The sequence below is a fragment of the Cottoperca gobio genome, chromosome 23 (assembly GCF_900634415.1).
Source record: "Cottoperca gobio chromosome 23, fCotGob3.1, whole genome shotgun sequence".
Classification (NCBI taxonomy): Eukaryota; Metazoa; Chordata; class Actinopteri; order Perciformes; family Bovichtidae; genus Cottoperca; species Cottoperca gobio.
This window is the reverse complement of record NC_041377.1, coordinates 15,057,871-15,080,679: the sequence shown is the minus strand read 5'-3', so window position 1 is coordinate 15,080,679 and position 22,809 is coordinate 15,057,871. Positions and strand designations below refer to the sequence as shown.

Genomic DNA, 22,809 nt, shown 5'->3' with positions numbered 1-22,809 from the left:
CTGTGGAAACGTTTTTTTTTCTTGTAATTTCCCGAAAGAGAAGCATTGAAAATCCTCAACAGTAATCTGGCTTCTTAAAATGTGGGTTGAGATCCAAATTGATTTACAAGCTTGTTGCTGGTAGGTCCCTTTATGGCACGGATATGAAATTTTTTAATAAGCCTGTTTCCCAGAGCAAGGGAAGCTAATTTCTCACCGGGGTCCTCAGCTAAAAACCTTTAAGAAGGTCTCATTTGGAAGAGAATTATATGTAATATTGGTATATTTAGGTGAGGTATTGTCATAAACCATATATTCATTTATTGGAGGATTTTGTCTGTATAGGTACATAACTTATGAGCAGCAGGTTGTAGGAGAACCTTATGTATAAATTAACAAACATAGTGGTTGAAAACGAAGTTCTGGAATTAAAAGGAGCCTCTTTCTGTGTATTCTGAAGGGAACTCTGAGAAATATATTGTGTCCGTGTGTTCACATTTGAGTAATGAGACCGAGGAGTACGGATTTTGAGGCTAATTTTGGCTCAATGTGAATGTGCCCGTTGTTGAAAATGCAATAATGTGTGTTTCTGTGATGAAGCATCAACTTGTAATGGTGGAACACTTTCAGAAGAAGCAAGTAACAAAGGATTTAAAAAAAAGAAGAGACTACAGTCATTATTCACATTCATTTTTTAAACGCAAAAAGATCGGACTAGAATGGGTCAACAGTTGATGATAGAACTTCGCTGAACTCACATTCAGTCACCTGGCAACTTAAAAAATTTTTTATGCAGATGTCTGGTCCTAAAGAATTATGGATCGGTGAATTAATTCCCATTTACAAACAGACTTACACTTTTCTGAGCAGTGGAAGTTGTTTACAGATATTAGAAGATGGGATCAATTGATCAAATGCAACACACACAATCAGCTGTGTGTTGGAAAGGATCCGTAGTCCATAGTAATGTTGTATTGTGTTACAAAATGTGTTTCTGTATTTTCTTTTTGTTTGGAATTTGTATTGCAGAATTTCTTTGACAGCTCATCTCCGTATGAAAATGGTAATGGTAATATGATGACTTTTGGTTTCACACGGGACACGAACAGCAATCTCCTCTGTGAAAGTCCTGTGTTTGTCCACCCAAACCTCTTCCTTGGGGCATCAGTAAATCAATCCGTAGGGACTTGGCTTGGGAACCGGAGGGGTCACCGGTTCAAGTCCCCGAATGGACCAAGTACGAATTGTGGACTGATACTTCTGGAGGTGCCAGTTTGCATCCTGGGCCCCCACACTGCTCACCGGGTGCTGTATGTATAATAGCCCATGGTTCCTCATACTAGGAGTCTAAATTTCACTGTGTGTGCTGTGCTGTGTACATGTTTGATTATAAAAAGAGGATTCAAATCCTCCATTTCCATTCCCTATGCGGACATTGTAGTTACTTGAAAACCTTGTGCATCTCATACAGACGCTAAAAGGTGCTTTGATGCCGTCTGCATCAGATGGTGAGGGGCATGACAAAACATCGGTATTTCATCTCCAAATTCATTAGATGTCATTCTAAGTTGACCATGACTACATAATTTCATGGCAATAAATACAATTGTTGTTGGACCAACAAGACACAAGGCTTTAGTTACACAACCATATTTTATTACTGATGTTATCACTTACACAGACAAGGAAGTGCCAGCGATACCTACTGAAAGGTGGTCAGTAAATCATACTTGAGTAACTACTCGAAAACTGTTTGGGGAACACTGTTGTCATCACACAGCCGGTGACCAGATGCTGTGTGTGTTTCATTTGCACTGCTGTTATCTAGAATCTGAACTCCAGAGCAGTGATACGAAAACAAAATCTGGCATAAGCGGCAGGAAATGGGCAGAGTGATTTTCAGAAGGAAAAATCAGCCTGGATCCAACTTTCTGTCTTTTAACAGCTGCTGGGTTTCATCAGTTCATACCTTTTTACAGCACCGGGTCAATGTAGCTGTCCTCATATTGTGTAGTAGGTTTACAGTATTCCACTATAGTATATACACTAATGAAACATTGATGTAAGTGGTTGTGTATTTCTTTGAGAATCACCCTGAATTTCTGCTGCTCGGCCACATATTTTCATGTATATCTGAACCTTTCAAACTACACGTTGTTAGAGAAGAAAGCCACAATTGAAAATCACATTTTGTATTGAATATTTGCAAGGCTTACAACAAACTGACCTGCTGTTCAACCCAGGTCAACTTGATGATGCAAATCCCCTGTAAAGGACATATTACTCTATAAATTAACATATAGGCAAAGTTCACCGTTGTATTCCACTACAAGCAGTACAATGTCAGAGAATTAATCCTGTTGTCCGGTAAGGCTAATCATATGGAGTCCTTCGAAAAGAAGTGCTGGATGATCCGTCCTTGATGTCCATACAGTTCAAGAAAAAGCATTCAGTTTTCCAAAGATTAATTGCAGTCCAAAAGAAAGGAAGTCTCTATTTACAGAAAGGTCCTCCGCATTTATTCTCTTTTGATCATCTGACAAAGACATGAGCTGTTGGTTCACCTGTGACAGTAAGAAAGAAAGAGTGTTAAAATTAAATCAGAGCCGTCAAAGCGGTGCCAACATCAAAACTCCATTTAAAAAAGTTACCTGAATACATTGTAGTGTGTTTGAATGATACTTGTACATAAATGCCTGCTTCTCTGTAAGTGGTATAACACAATTGAGCACTTTGAGACTGATGCCAGGGCTGAGCAGAAAAAGAAAAGAGCATAACCTACAGTAAGAAAACTTTATCAACAGAAAATCCAAGAAAGAAGAGGTGCGACTCCCGCCCACATTGATTGACATGTCAAAGATGTTGGTAAAAGCTGTTACAAAATCAGATCCATTATTCAGCTTCTTTTTATTCTTGCAGTTTATTTGTAATGTTTGGCACTGTGAGAAAGATCTATTATCTTTAGGGGAAAAATCAGGCTAAAGGTTTAAAACATTTGCTAGTGGCCTTTAGAGGCTATATACTGCAAAAGAGTTGGATGAAACAAGCTGCATGCTCACAGTTTTGCTTTTTGTAGAGGCTTAGCGGTAGTTTATTATAGGGGTGGGGGTACAGGTTTAGGGTTAGAGGTCACTGAAATCACATTGGGAGCATGAATATAGCCTGAGGTTCCAGATGGTGGTCAATGGATACTGTTTGGAAAAGTGCAGGCACTTTCAATAAAATGCTTGACATGGATGGACCATCTGTCAATCAAACTCTTGCCGAAGTCAGTCGGGAGAAGAGCCAAAACGTCTTTTCTATCGATACAAGCCTCCATTGCCATTCTTTGCACTTCTTTCAAGAAGAAATCCTCTCCAGGTCTGATACAACTGTGATATTGAAGCATCTACGGCAACCTCTTTAGGAGCCGCCATTGTTGTTTTGAACGAACAATCCCCTCTCTCCGTGTCGTCACACACACAGACACACACACACACACACACACACACACACACACACACACACACACACATACACACACACACACACACACACACACACACACACACACACACACACACACACACACACACAAACACACACACTTAAACAATGACAGTAACTGCCGTTGGCTCCTCGCAGGACGCTGATTGGTCCGGTGGTTTTGGACACAAACACAATAACTTAAGGCCTTGACGGTTTGACAATCTGTCAATGAAATATCTTGTGTGGGAAGTTCGTCTGAAAGATATCACCGTTAGTTCATGAGTCCAGGGGAAACTCATCGTCTTCACTGACTTTGAACTGCCAATTTTGGTTAAAAGAAATATGAAGACTGACAACATCAGCTCACTCACAAGCAACATAAAATAGCTTCTTTAAACCATCTACACGGGTCACACTCTATTCAGTGCAGTCCTTCTGACAGGTTGAAAGACAAGTGTAAAGGTCAAGTTGTGGAATTCTTTTAGATTCAATATCACCCCAGTACCTCATAAAAGACTTATATTGGCTTCATGTATCAGCACATTGATCTATCCGTTAGACGCAGTATCCAGGATGAAGGATGCTGGTGAGTTGGGTTTGTGCTCCACTCTGAGCTTTTTCTCTGTCCTAGTTTGATGCTGTCAGATACTCTGAAGACCTCCATCCTCCTTGAGATTAAATTGCCTGTCATGAAGCCCAGTGGCTGACTGGCAGCTTCTCCGCTCTTCCAAAAGTACATTCTGGAAAAGGCTCTCGAGGAACATAACATAACAACCTTCATAACGACGTCCGCTATCGATTCCAAACGTCTGTCAGCTGCCACGTAGGTTTGATGGACTGAGGGAAGACTTCGCCGAACTTGTAAGGCTCCATTATCGATGCTGAACTCTTGATAGGAAACAGACAGTTCTGACAGCCCGGTTAGATTAATTCATAAATGGGTTGTTTGACACAGAACAGGCCAGAGCGGCAGAGCTGCACTGCACAGTGTCATATAAATCACCCTCAATTACGCAGAAAAGCAAAACAATCCAAAAACCATCAAACCATCACTAGACAAAAAAACCTGCATAATCATATCAAACCCAGGGTAAAGAGTTTCCATAAATCTAAGTTATCACAGCATTTTGCTGGTCTCCGTACAGGCTGTAATAAATTATTCCCTTTACAGAGTCATTTACATTCTCAGCTGTCACTGTGATTAATGTGGTACTAATTTGAGAATAATTCCACGCTAAAAAGACAAAGAGCGGAGACGCTTCTTGTCAGAAGAGAAAATGTCTTCAGAGATGGATCTACACTGTGTCTCACTTCTGGAGGGGGGAAATCATTAACAGTATTTGAGTGACTGTCTGACACAATGCAAAAAATACTGAGAGAAAAAAACTAAGTCTTCTGTGGGTGTTGCATTTGTTTAATTGGTGGCTGACAAGTGCTAATTTAACTGGCAAAGGATTCATTTCCATTTAGTGCCTGAAGTAAAGCTGGCTGAAAGATTTAACACAGCAGGTGCATTGGCTCGCGTTTGTGTAATTCAGCCGTGTAATTGGCACACCGCAGTGTCCTTCTCAGCAATATGTTTTGTGTCGTAACTACCAACGCTGGGATTTTTCATAGTATGGCAATTCTAAAGCAACTAAGATCTTTTAAGTGAGAATCTGCATATAAAATCAAAAGCAGGGTCACTGCAGATTCACCTTTTACCCAATTTAAGTTTTACTGACAGGGCTGCTGGGTAATTCTCGCCACAAATCCAAAACTTACAGCGATTGTTTGGGAGGGGAATTTGTAAGCTAGGTGCGTTCATTTGAATGGTAGCATGGCAATTTCGTAGCTAAGCATTAAGGAGAACATAGGATAGTAGGAGGTGAACATTCAGTATTCATTTGTATGCTCAACTGTATCTGTTAGAAACACAATCACGAGGGAAACAGTACTTACAATATTCACTGCACTGGAAAACTTTGCACCCTGACTGCCCCAGGTGTCATAGCGCTTTTTATGAGTTTTGCTAAAGCAAAACAGAACTTTTTAAGTCTGATTGTTGAAGGCAATGCCAGATGAATAGTACAAATCAATACCATATATTCTGGTCACCACAGTTGCTAACCCTCCCGGTTTTCCCGGGAGACTCACGTTTTTTATTGCCCTCTCCCGGTTTCCTCCTGAGGTCACAAATCACCCGTATTTATACCAAATTTAACACCTTTTATTTATTTTTTCTCTATCACAACCAGTGTCTGGCACTGTGTAGCATGTGTTTCCACCTGGACTCGCACCTCTTCCTCCTCAGTGTAAGACAGAGAGAGAAATGGAAAGTACTATGAGGTAGAAATAGTGAAGCTAATTTCAGACGTCCTGGAAAGAAGGATTCATGTTTCTCAGTCAATGTTGCTGTCGAGCACAGACGTGAACCACCATCAAAAGGGCAGTGGCGTGTACAGACTCTAACGCAGGGGTCTTCAACGTTTTTCGGGAGGGGGGGGGGGGCATTTACACAAGTTCACGCCAGAGGTGGGAATTATTCTGTATTCTTTCCTTAGAATTAAAAACATTTGTTTTAAGTGTTTAACATAAAAAATGTTGTTTGCAGAGTATTTTTTTGTTATCCTCATTCCTTAAAAGTCACCAGAATGCAGAAAATCCTCCCTATTTTTGATGTCTCACGGTTGGCAAGTAAGTGGCTCATTCATAGGAGAAGTGCACACCAGCCTGTAGAAGAGATATTCAACATCTAAACATCCTGTTTGATTTGATGTTCTATGCCTATGCAATATCTCACAAGTGACGAACTCTGAAGATAGAACCCTTGTGGAAATTCTGCTGTCAGCATGCAGTGTAAATGGCTCAAACCTGAGGCTCCGTTGACTGATAACCGGATAGAGATAGAGTTAATCAAATATATATATATATATATATATATATATATATATATATATATATATATATATATATATACAGTATAAATGTATATAATGGAGAAATTGACATAATCCCTCTCCAAGATTTCAAGGTGGATTGAGGCCACCATTATGGCCAATGGGAAGGGAACATGATTTTCTTTTATTATTAGATTTATTTAGATTTTAAAAGACTTATTATTTAATTAAGAGGTTTTTATGGTTATATATCCGTTGAAGTGATCTGTGAGTCTTTAATATGTAAACTCAGTACCATGAAAGGAAATTATAAAATATTGAAACGCAGATTGATGATAGAATGTGAGGGAAACTGCGCTGTGAGTTTGGATGCCTTTTCTTCCTCGTTCTTTCTTCTTTCTTGACAGGATTTACAGACAATCACTGCCATTTGGGGGCGTGAAAATGTACAGATTTTAAAGCTGGAGCTCATCACCTTTGCATGTCAGACACCTGCTGTGTCCTGACCGGTGACTGCTTTGTTCACTCTATGAATCCTCAAGGTGTTTCCAGTGTTTATGAATGCATTTATGATACAGAGCGAGAGTGTACAGTGTAGCTGAAGGTTTCTTATGTTTATGTTGGGCTCTTTTCCCAAAAGCTCTGCAGAGGTGAAGAAGAAAGCTCGACCCCCTGCAGTAAGATTTCAAGAAACTTGTTTCTCCAGCTGAGTTCAAAGGTGTGCGAAATAAATCTACTGAGTAATGCTGAGGCTATGAACAGGTTATTGTTGTCTTCGTGCATCGTACACCTGTTTTCTCTCTCTCCTCTCTATCTCTGGTGCAGTTACACTAACGGGAAATGTGGTTAATAATACCATTTGCCTTGTCTGTTTTTGAAAATGTGAAACTACGCAGTAAATGATGTGCCACTCTTTTTGTACAATGAAGGAATAATGAGACAAATTAATGATCCCTATTGGGAATCTTTCTGTATTTCTCACATGGAAGTTAGGACGAATGAAGAAATCTTCAAATGTAAAAATTAATTAAAAGTTTTTTTACCTGTGAAGCATCTGACGTTACCAAAGCTGCTCTTTGTCCGCGGAAATCTTTCCAGGCGTCCATATGAAAGAAGACAACGAAAGAACAGACATGATTAACTGTCATGCTTCACCCAAAAATACCAAAAAAACATTTACATATGTTAGACAGACTTGAGACCATGGACCACTAAAAGAAAAAAACCCACTAATTATATATATATATATATATATATATATATATACGGTATCCAATTTTTGAGGTCCCGACAAGTCACTCAATCAATAGCCCCAGGCTCCAGGCTACCGGCTCCAGGCAGGTGTGGTGCGGGCAGTTTAAATAATTAAGTACATGGAGTGAGGCAGAACTGAAGTCTACGGGTCGTCATAACACAGTGAAGGATACAGGAATCATGTTACAATGTTAAAAGCAAGTAATTGGAGTGAGTAATTGGCCAGTTTGGGTGCTCAAAGTGGCCTGAAAGTGCTAAGGAGACATGGCAAGCCATTGATTACAGGCCCCCAGGGGTCCAAGCACCGACAGCAAACATTATCTGTTTTTAGGTGAAGGCGGGGCAGACGACTGTTACAGAAGCCACAGCCGGTTGACTTTGAAGAGTTGAAGTTGTGCGAGGAAAGGGGCAGCCTCCGCGTCTGAAAAAAGTGAAGCCAATGTGGAAGTGCCTGCTTTAACCCGCATTCTTTCTATTGGCCAGTATGCAGCGACTACACTGGCTGCAAAAAGAAGTCAGATTGTATAGAAGTCTATGAGAAAATTACCATACTTCTTACTTGATTTATTACCCCGGTAAACATTTTCCTAACGTGTTTATGGTCTCAATCGCTAGTTTCAAGTCTTATTCAATAAAGCATGATGTTAATTAGTAAATTATGGTCCCGTTTATAGTAAAAAGGACGATAAAGCAGATCACGCTTGAGTGTGTGGCTACCTTTTGATTGACAAATCGCTACCTTGGCATTTGGTTGTACTAAAAGACACCCTAGGGCAGGGGTCTGCAACCTGCGGCTCAGGAGCCACATGCGGCTCTTTAACACCTCTGTAGTGGCTCCCTGTAGCTTTCACAAAAAAAACATGGAACTAAATATTTATTTTTATGTATTTTTAGTTTCACAGTGGACAATCTTTCAAATGTGATATTGTGACACTGATATGGGGGGGGGGACATTTGTGAGGCTGTTGTGAATTGTTTAAAAGCCAAAGAAATGATCACCACCACCATGTGGATGAAAACACTCTGAAACGGACATAATTAAATACAAAATTGACAATTTTTTTATGTTTACTCTTTTTAAGCTATTAGGCTGCAGCTATACATTTTTTTTGTTTCAAAGTGTATATATATATTTTTTTCATTTCATTTTTATATTGTATTGTATTGTATTATATACTACATTAATTTCCTTTTTATTTGATTCAACACATATGGAAAGGACTCAAATAGTCCTGCATAGTTCTGTGTTTAACTCTTTTCAAAGTAGGTCTAAACGTGCCACTGTATTTTTTCCTCCTCTTCACAAGAGTTTGGTGTTTTCCTTTTGTTAAAACAGGTAAAAAATAGCAATAAGATCGCAACGGTTTCCTTTATTGTCATTCTGTAATTTCATAAATGCAACAAATATAGTATAACTATATATAAAACTTATAAGCTGTGGTATCAAATACATTTTGCGGCTCCAGATACATTTTATTTGGTGGAAGAGGGGGAAAAATGGCTCTTTTGATAGTAAAGGTTGCCCACCCCTGCCCTAGGGAGTCTAGCAGCGCCTGGCCACACCAAGCCTCGCTCCTCTCCAGCTCCACCTTCTCATTCCAATATGTTCACTTAAAAAAAAGATGGCGATGACCAAAATGCCAAACTTGAGGCTTTCAAAACGGTAGGCCACAAACAAATGGGTGATGTCAGGGTGGCTACTTCCACTTCTTTTATACAGTCGATGGTGCAAGGTTGAATTAAACAGGTTTCTTGAACTTACCTTGGTAGTTTTGATCTTGTTCCCTGTAGCACAGCTCCAGCCCTTCAGATCAGGAAGAACTTTGCATTCCTCCCCGTCAAGGCATGGATGCATCTGACACCACCACTTCTGCTCCACTATCGAGGCTGGTGAAGAGACGTAGAGGTCAAAGAGCACATAATCTGAAATGTCTTTGTTCACATTGTCTGAAGGCCTTCACACCAGTGTTGATTGCGTCAACAAAAGATATTTTTTAAATATGGTTGACAACTTTTCCATGATAGAAAACTAGATCAACATTAGCAGGAAGTCATTATGATGATTATGAAGATGTTCAACAAATAAAAACTAAATGATGATGTGATGAATAGATAAATAATAATCTAATTCAATGACCTTAATGCATCTAAAAAAAATCACACATTGTCTGATACTGATTGGTCAACCTGTATCCTACAACACCGCTAACATGGCACAGAAGAACGGATTTACGGTGCATCCGGCTCACGAGTGTAATACAAAAGCGCTAACAAGAGATAAAAATAATAAGTTCATTGTGTAAACATACATAGGATAAAACATTTTTCCTATACATGCAATTTTATCCTATGTGTGCACACTATGAAAACATACAGGAAAGCATGCTAACATTTTTACAAAACAGTAAGCTAACTGTAATTCTCCTCCTAGATGTTCGCTAAAACAATATTACTATGTATATGTTATCCTATTTATAATGAAGATGATATTGTTTTGTCAATGTTGTATTGGTTAGGGTTAGGGTTGAGTGTTTTTCTTATTTTTTGCACTAGCTGTTTTGCCAATTGTCAAAATTAATACTGCTTCACGCTCAACTTCTTGCCCCAAATTCACAAGATCTTTTTCTTCATTTTAGGGGATCATTTGTGTTTACATTTCAAACTTACATCTTTGGCCTTATATGCCTGAAAGGAAGTATCTCCTCAATTACCATCCACGCTGTGTCTCAACAAGTCATGTCACATTTTGACAGCTGTCTCAGGTAAATGATGTAAGATTTGCTTTGTGACTTGCAACACTCACTAAATCTATTTTGAGTATTCAAACACACTTCGTTTGAGAGCCTTGCCATACATACCCATGTGTGCGAGAAGGGAACAGAAAAAAAAAAAAAAAGAACTCCAGCCATCTACTTTCAGGAACTTTCAGCGACAGTGAGTTGGCTCCATGAGTGCATAAAGCTTCTGCTCCTCCATTGTACAAGTCATCATTTAAATTTGCCATATTACAGAGGTCATTATCTACATTACACATCCCCCCTCCACTAGCATTAGTGTTCTTTCCTAATGAAGAGGACTGTTATTATAGTCCACACATAATACCAGAGCCTCAGCAGAGTAAATTGCATAGAATGGATACTTTATGACATGAGGGAATCAATTTGTTCCACACAGCCATGGTTATAGCAGCAGTGTGGTGTAAAATGTGCATCAGGTCAAGTGCAAACAGATGGTGGTTGTGTAGCAGCAGCTATTAAAAAGCCACAAAGGTTTCTTATGAAATGTTATGGGAGTATTGATAAGCAAACATATATTAAGAGCATGGGATACGTTTCATTTAACAGGAAATTATGCTTTAAAAACACGAAGGCAGCTTAGACTGAGAACATCTGGGAGCATTCTTTATTGTAGCTGTTATAATTGCCTCTTTGCTTTGACCTTGAGTTCATATTCATTAATGATCAGTAATGTTTTTTTGCGTCTTTTCTGAAAGTTATAATGGCTTAATTGCAATCATGTTCCAGCATTAAAGATTACAGTGAGCGTTGTTGAGCTGGGTGTCTTTGGAGTGTGGCCAAAGCCGATAGTTCTGGCAAGAGCGTGACAAACAGTGTAGCAGATAGGGAATTGTAATTTTGGGTGCAATATTGGAAACTAAATGTGCAGCTCCGTCTGACTGTCAGCATGATACCTTACAAAAGGTTCTTCGGCAAAGGTCGTAGTATGGTTTTACATAGACGGTGATGCTCAGGTTAACTCGCCCCTCCATATTTAAGCGTGTTGTACCTTACACAAGCTGCTTTCGCATATTGGATTCACATATTACAAAGTGAGAGCCCAAAAGGTTTGAACAAAGAAAAGCTGTTAAATTGCTTCTTATTAAATATCTGTATCCCCATCCGTATTTCAGGTACATGCTGTGTGTTCAGAGATGTATCTATTTACTTTCTAGTTTGAGCCCTCTCATTCATGGATGGATCTTAATTCTGCAATTTTCTCTTTTTTTACCTCACATGTGTATATAAATTGCCATTTCTGCTGATTTAATTAAGCTGTTCGGTTTTTCTCACAATAACTAACAAGATCATTTATCTGTGAGTGCAGGTGTTTTGTTTCTTCGAATCTCAAGGGACAGCTGTGACCTGCAAGGCCCATGACAGTTAGGTAAGTCAGGCAACCAGTCACTCTAGGCAGTTATCGGTCCCAGACAAGAATTAGTGCGGCTCACAATTTCCCGTCAACTGGCTCATTATCGGTTTCACACTTCAGTTTTTGTACAAACTAAACAACCAGAGGCAGTTTGTTAATTATTGAGCTTTAAAGGTGATAGTAGGTGAATTGTTCTCCCTTTGGACAGAGCCAGGCGACATGTTTCCCCCTGCATCATCTTTACCGTAGGCCTACAGACATGAGAGTGGTGTCAATCTTTTCATGTGACTCTCGGCAAGAAAGCAAATTTGTATTGCGTGTATTTCCAAACTGTCTACTCTACTTCTGCATAGAAATAGGGGCATTTCACACCTCTATACTGGGTCTGTAGGCTACAGCCTAAATGTACCGTCATAAAAAAAAAAGCTGACGACTAACGAACAGCAGGGACAAGTTGAAACTCTGAGAGCTGGTGAAAATAACACCACTACCTATGTAATGTCAGCAACAGAAAGTTTGCTGATCCTACAGGGAGTCAGTTCATAGCTACAGGTAATGCTACACTAACTGAAGGTCCGTCTCCTGAGATGTCCTCATGGTGAAAAAGTGTCCAGGTGCCAGGTAAAAGAAAAAAAATTAAATACTTTCAACTTGATTGACAAGCAAAGGATTAATTTGATAGAAGTTATTTTCCTTATTTTTCTCCCGTAGTAATTCATATATTCATGTTCGACATCACAAATCTATCCACTGGACCTGTAAACTACTACATCTACAGACCAGTGGATTGGTTTTAATGTTGATCTGTAGTTTAATGATTTGAATTTGCTTTTAAAGATTTCACAACGCTTTGTTCAAAGTCATCAAGACACTTGTTTTAGAAACTTAATTTGGTAAAGTTAACAGGTATTTTCTGTGGCTACCTCTCTGAATTACACATTCAAATCTATTCAAGTTTTCTCAGATGTCCGGAGGTTCATTTGTCTTCATATAAAGAGAAGATTGTCTCACACAGAGTGGAGCTAAAGGTAATCCCTGGTTGTAGAAGAAAGAATAATTAAAAGGTTAAGTGCTGAACATTTTCTTCTGAGATCACCCGTGGAGCTTTAAACTGAGGCCAGTGGCTCACAGCTCTAATTTGCAGAAAATATCAATACTAAAATGTCAAGGAATAGGTCAAACACAATTGGGTCCAGAGTTTAGCCAGAAACCTGCGCTCTTCAGACCAAAGTGAAGTAGCAACTTCAGCCGAGTCAGGGGACACATTAGCATGCTAAGAGATACTCTGGGCCATTTACAGTCAGGCAGCTTCACATTCATTCATAGGTGATTTAAAGAAATATCTCAGGAGCTTCTTTGTAAGGGGCCTGGATTCACCAGAGAGTGTTCACTGGTTGCTTACATTCAAATATAATAATATTATGTCAGTCTAATGTCATAGCATCCGACAGGGTAATGATGACAAAAAATGGAAGTACTTGTACTAATGCTTTGATCACTGCTGTAGTATTTCTTATACCAACATAGTAATATTTGAATAGGTATTACAACTGGTACTGCTACTAATACTAGTGGTGTGATGATAGAAACGATTCAGCGATCAATGATCTGATAGCATCGATGCGATGTATCATGTAGCCATCTTTAAGATACGCCTTTATTTTGAAATTCCCATGGGACGCCTATGTCACCATTTTCATCCAAACATTCAAACAGGACTTAAATAGGAAAAACCCATACTTTAGCTTTTTGCTAGTTGATATAAATGTAATATTGTGATAACAAGATTATGTCAGTCTAATGGAATCACGCTTATCACAAGATAAGATACTGAATTGCAACAGTGTGTGTTTATCTCTACTGATGAGCACGTCGCACCTTGTATGGTAGCCTCTGACTCTGTATGAATAAAGCGTTTTGATTTGTCACAAAGATTGGAAAAGCTGCGGTCATATTTGATCAATCCTAAACCTAAACTAAACTTTAACTCTTTTGAAAGCCTTGTTCTTACGCTCTCAAACCCAACATGGAAAACAATAAAGCCAATTTTATTTGTTACTGTGTACCGCCCTCCTGGTCCGTATTCTGAATTCCTATCTGAATTCTCAGAATTGTTATCAAGTTTAGTCCTGAATACAGATAAAGTAATTATTGTAGGTGACTTTAATATTCATGTGGATGTTGATAGGGACAGCCTTAATAATGCATTTATCTCAATATTAGATTCAATCAGGTTCAGTCAGAATGTACATGAACCAACTCACTGTTTAAACCACACTCTGGACCTTGTTCTGGGATATGGTGTTGAAATTGAAAGTTTATCAGTGTGTCTTAATCCTCTTCTGTCAGACCATTTTTTTTATAACTTTTGAAGTCCTGTTACTGGACTACAAGCCAGTAGGCAAAATATCCTACGCTCAATGTCTATTTGAAAGTGCTGTGACTAAATTTAAGGAAATTATTCTATCGGCCCTTAATTCAATACCTGGACTGAATATCAATATAATGGAGGACTCCAATGCTAACTTTAGTCCCTCCCAAATTAATAATCATCATAGTGCTGCAGCCTCACTGTGAATAACACTCAACTCTGTCACTCCTCTAAAGAAGATCATAAAACAGAAAAAGAAAGCTCCATGGCTTAATTTACAAATCCGCAAACTAAAACAAAAGTCGAGAAATCTTGAAAGTAAATGGCGTTCCACTAAATTGGAAGAATCTCGTTTAGTCTGGTTAGATCATCTTAAAACGTATAAGAAGGCTCTCCGTAATGCCAGAGCAGCTTATTACTCTTCATTAATAGAAGAAAATGAGAACAACCCCAGGTTTCTTTTCAGCAGGCTGACAGAGAGCCACAGCTCTACAGAGCCTTCTATTCCTATATCTCTCAGTAGTGACGACTTCATGAGCTTCTTTAACAATAAAATTATAATTATTAGAGACAAAATTAATCTCCTCCTGCCCTCAATTGGTAATGAATTAACTTCAACCTCCGAAATTTCAAAAACAGCTGTAACTCCTGAAATATATCTAGATTGTTTTACTCCAATCAACCTTAACCAACTAACTTCAACAATCTCTTCGTCTAAGCCAGGGGTGTCCAAACTACAGCCGCGGGCCAACTGCGGCCCTCGGTCCATTTTTAATTGGTCCACAGCAAATTCTAAAAGTATAATGGAATATGGCTCAGATAGAAACTTGCGCTTGAATGTATTGTACGTCTTTGTTCAAACACAGAAACACAGTTTTGACTTGCCAGCTAACTTAAAACATCAAGTGACAGATACAGCTTGGGCTTTAGATTTTTACTCGATTGCATGTGATGAGAGCACAGACATCGCTCAGCTGTTAATTTTTTTTGCGGGGAGTTGGCGATAACTTTTGCATTACGGAAGAGCTGCTTGGTCTTAGGAGTCTAAAGGGCACAACATAATTCGAGCACGAGGACTTTACCACAGAGAATTTCAAGCTTTCCTATCTGATGTCGATGCTGAATATGGGGACGTACTCCACAGTTCTGATGTGCGCTGGCTGAGTGTGCTACAGCGGTTTTATTCCCTGAGATCAGAAATCGATCTGTTTTTGAAAGAGAAGGACCGACCTCTTCATGAGCTGAGTGACCCTCCATGTTTGGCAGACCTGGTATTTTTAGTTGATCTTACTGGTCATCTCAACACTGAACAAGAGTTCACTGTTGCGCACTTCCCCACTCAAATATGTGAGCAAACATTTTCTGTTAACTCTGAACAAAAGCACATTGAGAACTAAAATGACCGACAGCATCTCTGTGATGTCCTTCATATCTCAACCACCAAATTTACTCCTGACCTGCAGCATCCTTCAGTCCACAGCGCAGCATCACTGCTCCCACTGAGTGCAACGCTGTTCCCATTATAGGTGAGTTAAAAAGTATATTACAAAGTATTCATGTTAATAAGCTGAATGTTTCAATAAATTTAGTCAAATAAAGTTTCTAACGCTAGAAAATGTTAACAAGCCCAATAACTTATTTGTTTAACAAGCTTGAGATATATCCATCCCCATTTCCCCTCATCCCCCCCCCGTGATTTTGTTTTAGGCAATATACCTCAAAAGTATGAGTGGCCCAGCCCTTTGTATATTTTTCTGTATGTGGCCCTCAGTGAAAAACGTTTGGACACCCCTGATCTAAGCCATCAACCTGTCTTTTAGACCCGATTCCAACTAAACTGTTGAAATAAGTTTTACCCTTAATTAACACCTCGTTATTAAATATGATCTACTTGTCTCTATTATCTGGCTACATACCACAATCCTTTAAAGTAGCTGTAATAAAACCACTTCTTAAAAAGCCTAGTCTTGATCCAGAGGTTTTAGCCAACTATAGGCCGATATCTAACCTACCCTTTCTCGCTAAAATCCTTGAGAAAACAGTTGAAAAACAGTTGTGTGATTTTTTTCATAATAATATTTCTAACCTTTATTTGAGGTTTTTCAATCTGGATTAAGAGTTCATCATAGCACAGAGACAACACTGGTGAAAGTTACCAATGACCTTCTATTGGCATCAGACAAAGGACTTGTCTCTGATCTTGTCTTGTTAGATCTCAGTGCTGCTTTCGACACTGTTGATCATGACATTCTACTACAGAGACTGGAACATTATGTTGGCATAAAAGGAACCGCACTAAGCTGGTTCAAGTCCTATTTATCTGAGCGATCTCAATTTGTACTTGTTAACGATAAATCCTCCATGACAGCCAAAGTCAGTCTTGGAGTCCCGCAAGGTTCTGTACTTGGACTGATTATATTCACCTTATATATGCTTCTTTTGGACAATATTATAAGGAACCACTCTATAAACTTTCATTGTTATGCGGATGATACCCAATTATATCTATCAATTAAGCCAGATGAAACAAAACAATTGTGTAAACTTCAAGCATGCCTTAAGGACATAAAAACTTGGATGTCTAGCAACTTTTTGATGTTAAACACAGACAAAACTGAAGTTATTATACTTGGCCCTAAACGCCTCCGAAACGCATTTTCTAATGACATAGAAGCTCTGGATGGCATTAACTTGGCCTCCAGCACCACTGTAAGGAATCTTGGCGTCATCTTTGATCAAGATCTGTCGTTTAACTCCCACATAAAACAAATCTCAAGGACTGCCTTCTTTCATCTATGTAACATTGCAAAAATAAGACACATCCTGTCTCAAAATGATGCAGAAAAACTAGTCCGTGCATTTGTTACTTCAAGGCTGGATTACTGCAACTCATTGATATCAGGTTGTCCCAAAAAGTCGCTTAAGACTCTTCAGTAGACTCTCCAAAATGCAGCGGCACATGTAATGACAAGAACTAGGAAACGGGATCATATCACTCCTGCATTAGCTGCTCTGCACTGGCTCCCGGTAAAATACAGAATAGAATTAAAAATCCTTCTCCTGACTTACAAAGCAATTAATGGTCAGGCTCCAGCATATCTTAAAGATCTCATAGTACCTTATAAACCAACTAGAGTATTGTGCTGCCAGAATGTAGGGTAACTTGTAGTTCCTAGAGTCTCTAAGAGCACAATGGGAGACTGAGCCTAGTAATGGCAGTGTGATGTTGAAGCTTCAAACTGGACTACAATTACATAGAACCACTGCTTTGAAGCTTGCTTCATATGTCCGAAGCAGTAACTGCTTCATTTCCTGAATGAATCACCGGACTGGTTCGCGGTCCAATCAGGTGATTCGCTGCCACTGCCTCGTCTCGATTCTGACAGGTTGAGACAGTTTTGAATTTGAGCGCCTCAACACTTTATAACCGCTCTAAACAATGCACAATTTGTGGGTTGATGTCGTAGTAGTATGCGTAATTGCTGTTGAGTTGTTGGTATTGCATTTGTATTTTATCATTATGGAGCCAGCCAACTAGCGAAACAATTTTTATGCACGCCAGCATCATCTGTTCCTTGTGTGCAAGTAAAGAAACCAGATCTAAATCTGTTAAAAGAATAATGTACATCCCACATAAAAATGCGCAGCTCGTAGAGCAGGCATTCCCTCAATTAAAAGCTTGCCACAGCAGCACGGGGTTCGAATCCGACCAGTGTCCATCTGTTGCATTTCATTTCCCCTATCTCTATCCAATCTTAAACTGTACTATCATTTAAAGCCTAATAAGCCCACATTTTAACCCCAGCACTCTCTTCTCAATAAGACATACACACAATCATCAATCTTTATTTTTAAATAGAACATGATATTCAGTCTTAGATGTCTCCCCCAGCTGTGTCTTGTTCCCTCGTTTGGTGTCTGTGTATTTATCCCTGTCTGCCCCAGTGTGTTTTGTCGGATTGTCATTCATGTTACGTCGTGTTCTGCTTGTCCCCTGATTGGTTTGTGTTTTTTTTGCTACTTTGTATTTTGTTAGTTTTGGCTTTATTTCAATAAAGTTCACTTTTTGTTAAGACCTCGTCCAGAGTACTGCATTTGGGTCCTCACCTTCACCCCAGCGTGACACCTTTTTGATAAAGCTTATACTTAGGGCTGGCTCAGGCTTGCCTTGGATCAGCCCCTAGTTATGCTGCTATAGGCTTAGACTGCCGGGGGACAACTCCCTGCTCTCCTCCGTCTATTCCTCTCTCCCCTCTTCTCACTCTCTATCTGTATGCATTTATGTAAATGTATGTTACTAACTCAGCATCCGGAGCATCATCCCCGGAGTTTCTGTGTCTTTCATGTGGCAGGTTGTCACTGATAAAGTTTACGTCAGGATCAGGAATCGTGGCTGCGCCTGCTGCCCTGGTCCTGCTGGACACCGGGAAGCCTTATTGACATTTTTCTGGTTTCATCCATACTTTCTCTTTTTTCAACACAACATAATTTCTGTCAAAGGTTGTATTTGTACTATGTTTATCCTGTACACATGACATCTATTGCACGTCTGTCCGTCCTGGGAGAGGGATCCCTCCTCAGTTGCTCTCCCTGAGGTCTCTTCCATTTTTCCCCCTTTAATTGTGGGGTTTCTTTTAGGAAGTTTTTCCTTGTGTGATGCGAGGGTCTAAGGACAGAGGATGTAGTATCCTGTACAGTATGTAAAGCACACTGAGACAAATTTGTTATTTTTGGCTATATAAATAAATTTGATTTGATTTGAACTCAGCTGACCAAACCAACCCTGTGACGTAACAGGAATACTGAAATGGTGGCGCCCTTTCCACGAAAGATCTAAGTGGTTGTTTTTTTTTATCATTTACAGATTTTTACATTTGTCAAGTTTGTTATATAACAACAGTGGAAATCAATTTAGTAAATAAGCTTCACTTGGTTGACTGACTCATATCCACTTTGGGCTTAAATGATGAGTTGTGAGTTATGATATAATTTTCTTGGTGTTTATAATACCATTATTGTTTATGGAGCATTATATTAAATGTCTTACGGACTACAGTACCCTCGAGAATGATCTTTTGTCAGGGGTACACAAATGTTTTGCACTGGGGCTAATTACTGGAAAGTGTTTTTGTCCTGGTTCTATGACAGAAAGCATTTGAATGTAACTAAATAGTGCAGATTCTAGTTTGGGCAAGTTCTTCTCTTTTGTACCGATTTTCATTGCAACTCCAGCACTTAGATAAATCCCCTTTGTCATTATTAGGATTTGTTCATGTGTAATCCAATATGTAATTATCAAATTTTCCCATGATGTTGCATTCTGCTAAAACAGCAAGCTGTGGCATTTATGAATCATCTCAGTCCAGATACGCTCCTCTATTTGTTGCCCCTTGACAGCATCTCTTAGAAGAAACTCCACATAAATGAGTTAGTGTGCTAAAACACCTATCGATGATCTTAACGAAATTAATCCTAAAGAGTATCAGCAGAAAAAGAAAGAAAGAAGGCAGAGCGTACCATCTACACACGATGGGGAGGCTCTGGTGGTGCCGGCCACTTGTCCGGGAAAGCAAGAACACTTCACAGTTTGTGACCGCTCCTCGATTTTGTTCTTGTTGCAGCAGCGGTGCAACGCCACCACCTCGCAGGTGCCTGTTCGGACCTGGTGCGCTGCTGGAGAAACAACAGGAAAGATGGAGTAATTAGTAAGGATTCAGTCAAGCGGTGGTGCAATAGTTATTATCCTCATTTACACACTCACACTACTGGCCTTGGATTGAGTCCCATAAGAATATCTCTCTTGGGTCTCCATTGTTTGCTCTGCATCTGCTCATCTGTCTCAATAATGAAGAAATGACCAGGGAGGGCTCACTACCAATTTCCTTAAATGAAGCCTTTCATTACAAAGGGTTCAATTTCCCTCTCTTTCATTGTGCATCATTCCTTTGAACGTATAATTGTTTGAGTGGTTTAATGGACACTACAGGTAAATAGGGTAGATATCTTAACTAATGAATATCAACATGAAATTTCCCAAGTTTATTACTTACATTAGAACAATTACTGTATTACACTCTTTGTTTAAATATGGAAATGAGACATTATCTTATTAAATAGATCAGAACAGATATTAGATAAGACCAGGTGTACATATCGCTCCATAAATGAGAAAATACTGTCAATAGACATAAAATAAAAATATATTTTTCATTATGTTTTATGAATAACATGTTTTATGAATGATATATGAACAAATTCCTCAATAAAAAACCTTCAGATTATAGATAGAAATTAAATTGGAAGGTTTGGTTGTAAGTGCTGCTGAAGTGGACATTTCTGTATGAGGAAAATGGCCCTTAAAGTTGCAAGACACTACAGTTGAATAGTGTAATAATAAAAATAGATAACACCATGAAACTTCCGTTGATTAAACTTACATTCAAGTTTTTGTATTTTGGATGTTTTGTTTCCACTAGTCTAAAAGAAGATGTTATGGAAAACTCACAAAATTGTACAGTGCATGAAAAGAAAAATTGTCTCGCCTCAAGTTTTTCAGGGTGAATGCTAGTTTTCACTCGTACACCTCCACTGTGTCCTGATGACATCGCTATGACATCACATCATACAACTGTTTTCACAGGGTGGGTAGTACCAAGCATACCTGGTAGACTGAAATGTGTAAGATCAGATGAGTGCCCCTTTAAAAGTATTTTGTGTTTCCCTCAGAATATTCCTTTTTATCCATTTTTCAAACCTCTAAAAAAATTTTTTGCTTAAGCTGGAAATGCAAAGATAATTTTGAACAGTATTTTCATCATGATCAGTATATCTGATTTTATTTTAAAAGGTGCCTTTAAATAAATAATAACTTAAGTATGAGATGGCAATGATTGGAACTGATACCGTTCCAGTTTTCCCACAACAGGCAGCAGCCTCTAAAGAAAAATTCAGATATGTGAAGGGGAAAGTGCAGTGCTGCAGTATTTGGAGCCAATTTCCAGATCACGCTTCATTGTCTGAATTATTTAGAGCCTGAGCTGCTCCATTCTCTTAATTGCATGTGACATTTTCTTGAGGTGTCCTTCTGCTGAGATACTCACTGCTGTTGCAGTAAACAGTAACTGTGAAATGACTGCGTGAAACTGGTCCAGACTGTCTGTACTTTTTTCGCGGCTCAACTAAATCCAGTTAATTACGTTTTCACTTCAGCGTGGACAGCAGCACTTTCCAGCTGCTGGAACAAGCAAGTACTGAGAATAACAGTGATGGAGTCAGCTTATCTGCTGAGGCTGAATGATATTAAATCTCACAAAGATGTTCTGCAACTGTCGAGCACTGCTATATCTCTGACATTTACCTATTACATTTTATACTTAGAACTCAGGAAAAAATGCATTTACATTCAAATTAAGTCTAATATTCCTCGCAGCAAATATTTTCATCTTCCTTTTTCTCCGATTGGGTTGCCTACTGTCGGTGATCGCAGAGCATCAAACATTTTATGATGATGGCTGCTGCTAACACAGCGGGTAGAAAAGGACAGAGACAAATTTAAAAAAGACTGAGACAGGAAAGGGAAGTTGCGTTTTGATTATGCACTCAAATTTTGATAGCATGTCTGCTCTAACAATCCCCCTCTCATCCGTCCTCATACATAAAAAATAATGCAGGTAGTCTCCCAGAAGAAGCTGGATGCTTACTTGTGGGCCGCACAAGAAAAGATATGAAAGACAAACAACACAGCAAGCTGAGTTGCTTTAGATGTACAAGAAGTGTAGCCAGTATCTCTCTCCAAAGGACATGCTTCACACTGAGAGGCTGTGGTTTTTCTGACTGGATTTGGAGTTCTACTTGGATTCCTGCTCAGCCTGCCCTGCCAGCAGATACAGAGAAAAGCATTTCACTTGGGAATCAATCTGTCCTGCAAACCTGCTTTAAACCTGCCGTGCTGTCGCTGTGACAGAGAAGATTCCTCTGGTCCTGGACACGCTCCTGTTGCTGCTGCAGTTGTGTTTTGTAGATTTGTGTCTTTCAAAGTTTTATAAGACAAGAACGATTCCATGAAATTTAAATAAGAGGATTCCTGGTGGTCTAGTGGTTAGGGCGAGACACTACAGGTAAAAACATAGTTTCTTTAATTTTTTTGAGAGAGAGAGTTTGGGCTATTTTGCTTTCATAACATGTGTTCTTTCCGACTAGTGGAAAGAAAGTGTCCAACATACACAATTCTCCTAAATTCACCCCAAATTTGCATATTTAAACATAGTTTTTTTAGAAAACTTGTAATACAAAACATGTATTACCTTAATGTAAGTAATTAATTGAACAAGTATCCTGGTGATATCTATTAGATTTGTAACCTATTCACCTGCAGTTTGTCCCAATCTCCATAGACCCCCTTGATAAAATGCCAACTTTACAGCAGAAATAAACATGTTTACAGCCTGGTACAAAAAGCAGTTCTTGTCTCTATTGTTAATTTCCCTATTCTTGTCAACTGTACGGGGGTGACTTTTTATATAACTCACCACCCATTTTAATAATATTAAGGCTTAAAGTTACACATTAATAGGGCTGTGACCATCTCAGGTCGCTAGCTGACATTAATGGTCCCGAAATAATGAATCCTACTGCCTTGTCCTTTAGTGCCACGAGGAGGTCGATATTTATGGTTTTAAATTAATTGTCTCAGGTATTGGATGGAATGTA

The 22,809-nt window shown here is 39.1% G+C and overlaps 1 protein-coding gene across 2 annotated transcripts in view; it reads right to left on the bottom strand.

Annotated features, from left to right (window-relative positions):
• Positions 1 to 1,637: 1,637 nt before the first annotated feature.
• The window catches only part of LOC115028108 (chemokine-like protein TAFA-2), a 75,262-nt gene continuing 54,090 nt past the window's right edge, over positions 1,638 to 22,809 (bottom strand). For both annotated transcript variants that reach the window (XM_029461527.1, XM_029461528.1), the window contains exons 3-6: positions 19,618 to 19,773; positions 9,343 to 9,467; positions 7,370 to 7,416; positions 1,638 to 2,543 (exon numbers count right to left, since the gene is read on the bottom strand). In XM_029461527.1, coding sequence (XP_029317387.1) covers positions 7,387 to 7,416; positions 9,343 to 9,467; positions 19,618 to 19,773 — 311 coding nt within the window. In that variant the 3' untranslated portion in view covers positions 1,638 to 2,543; positions 7,370 to 7,386. The remainder of the gene's footprint in view (positions 2,544 to 7,369; positions 7,417 to 9,342; positions 9,468 to 19,617; positions 19,774 to 22,809) is intronic.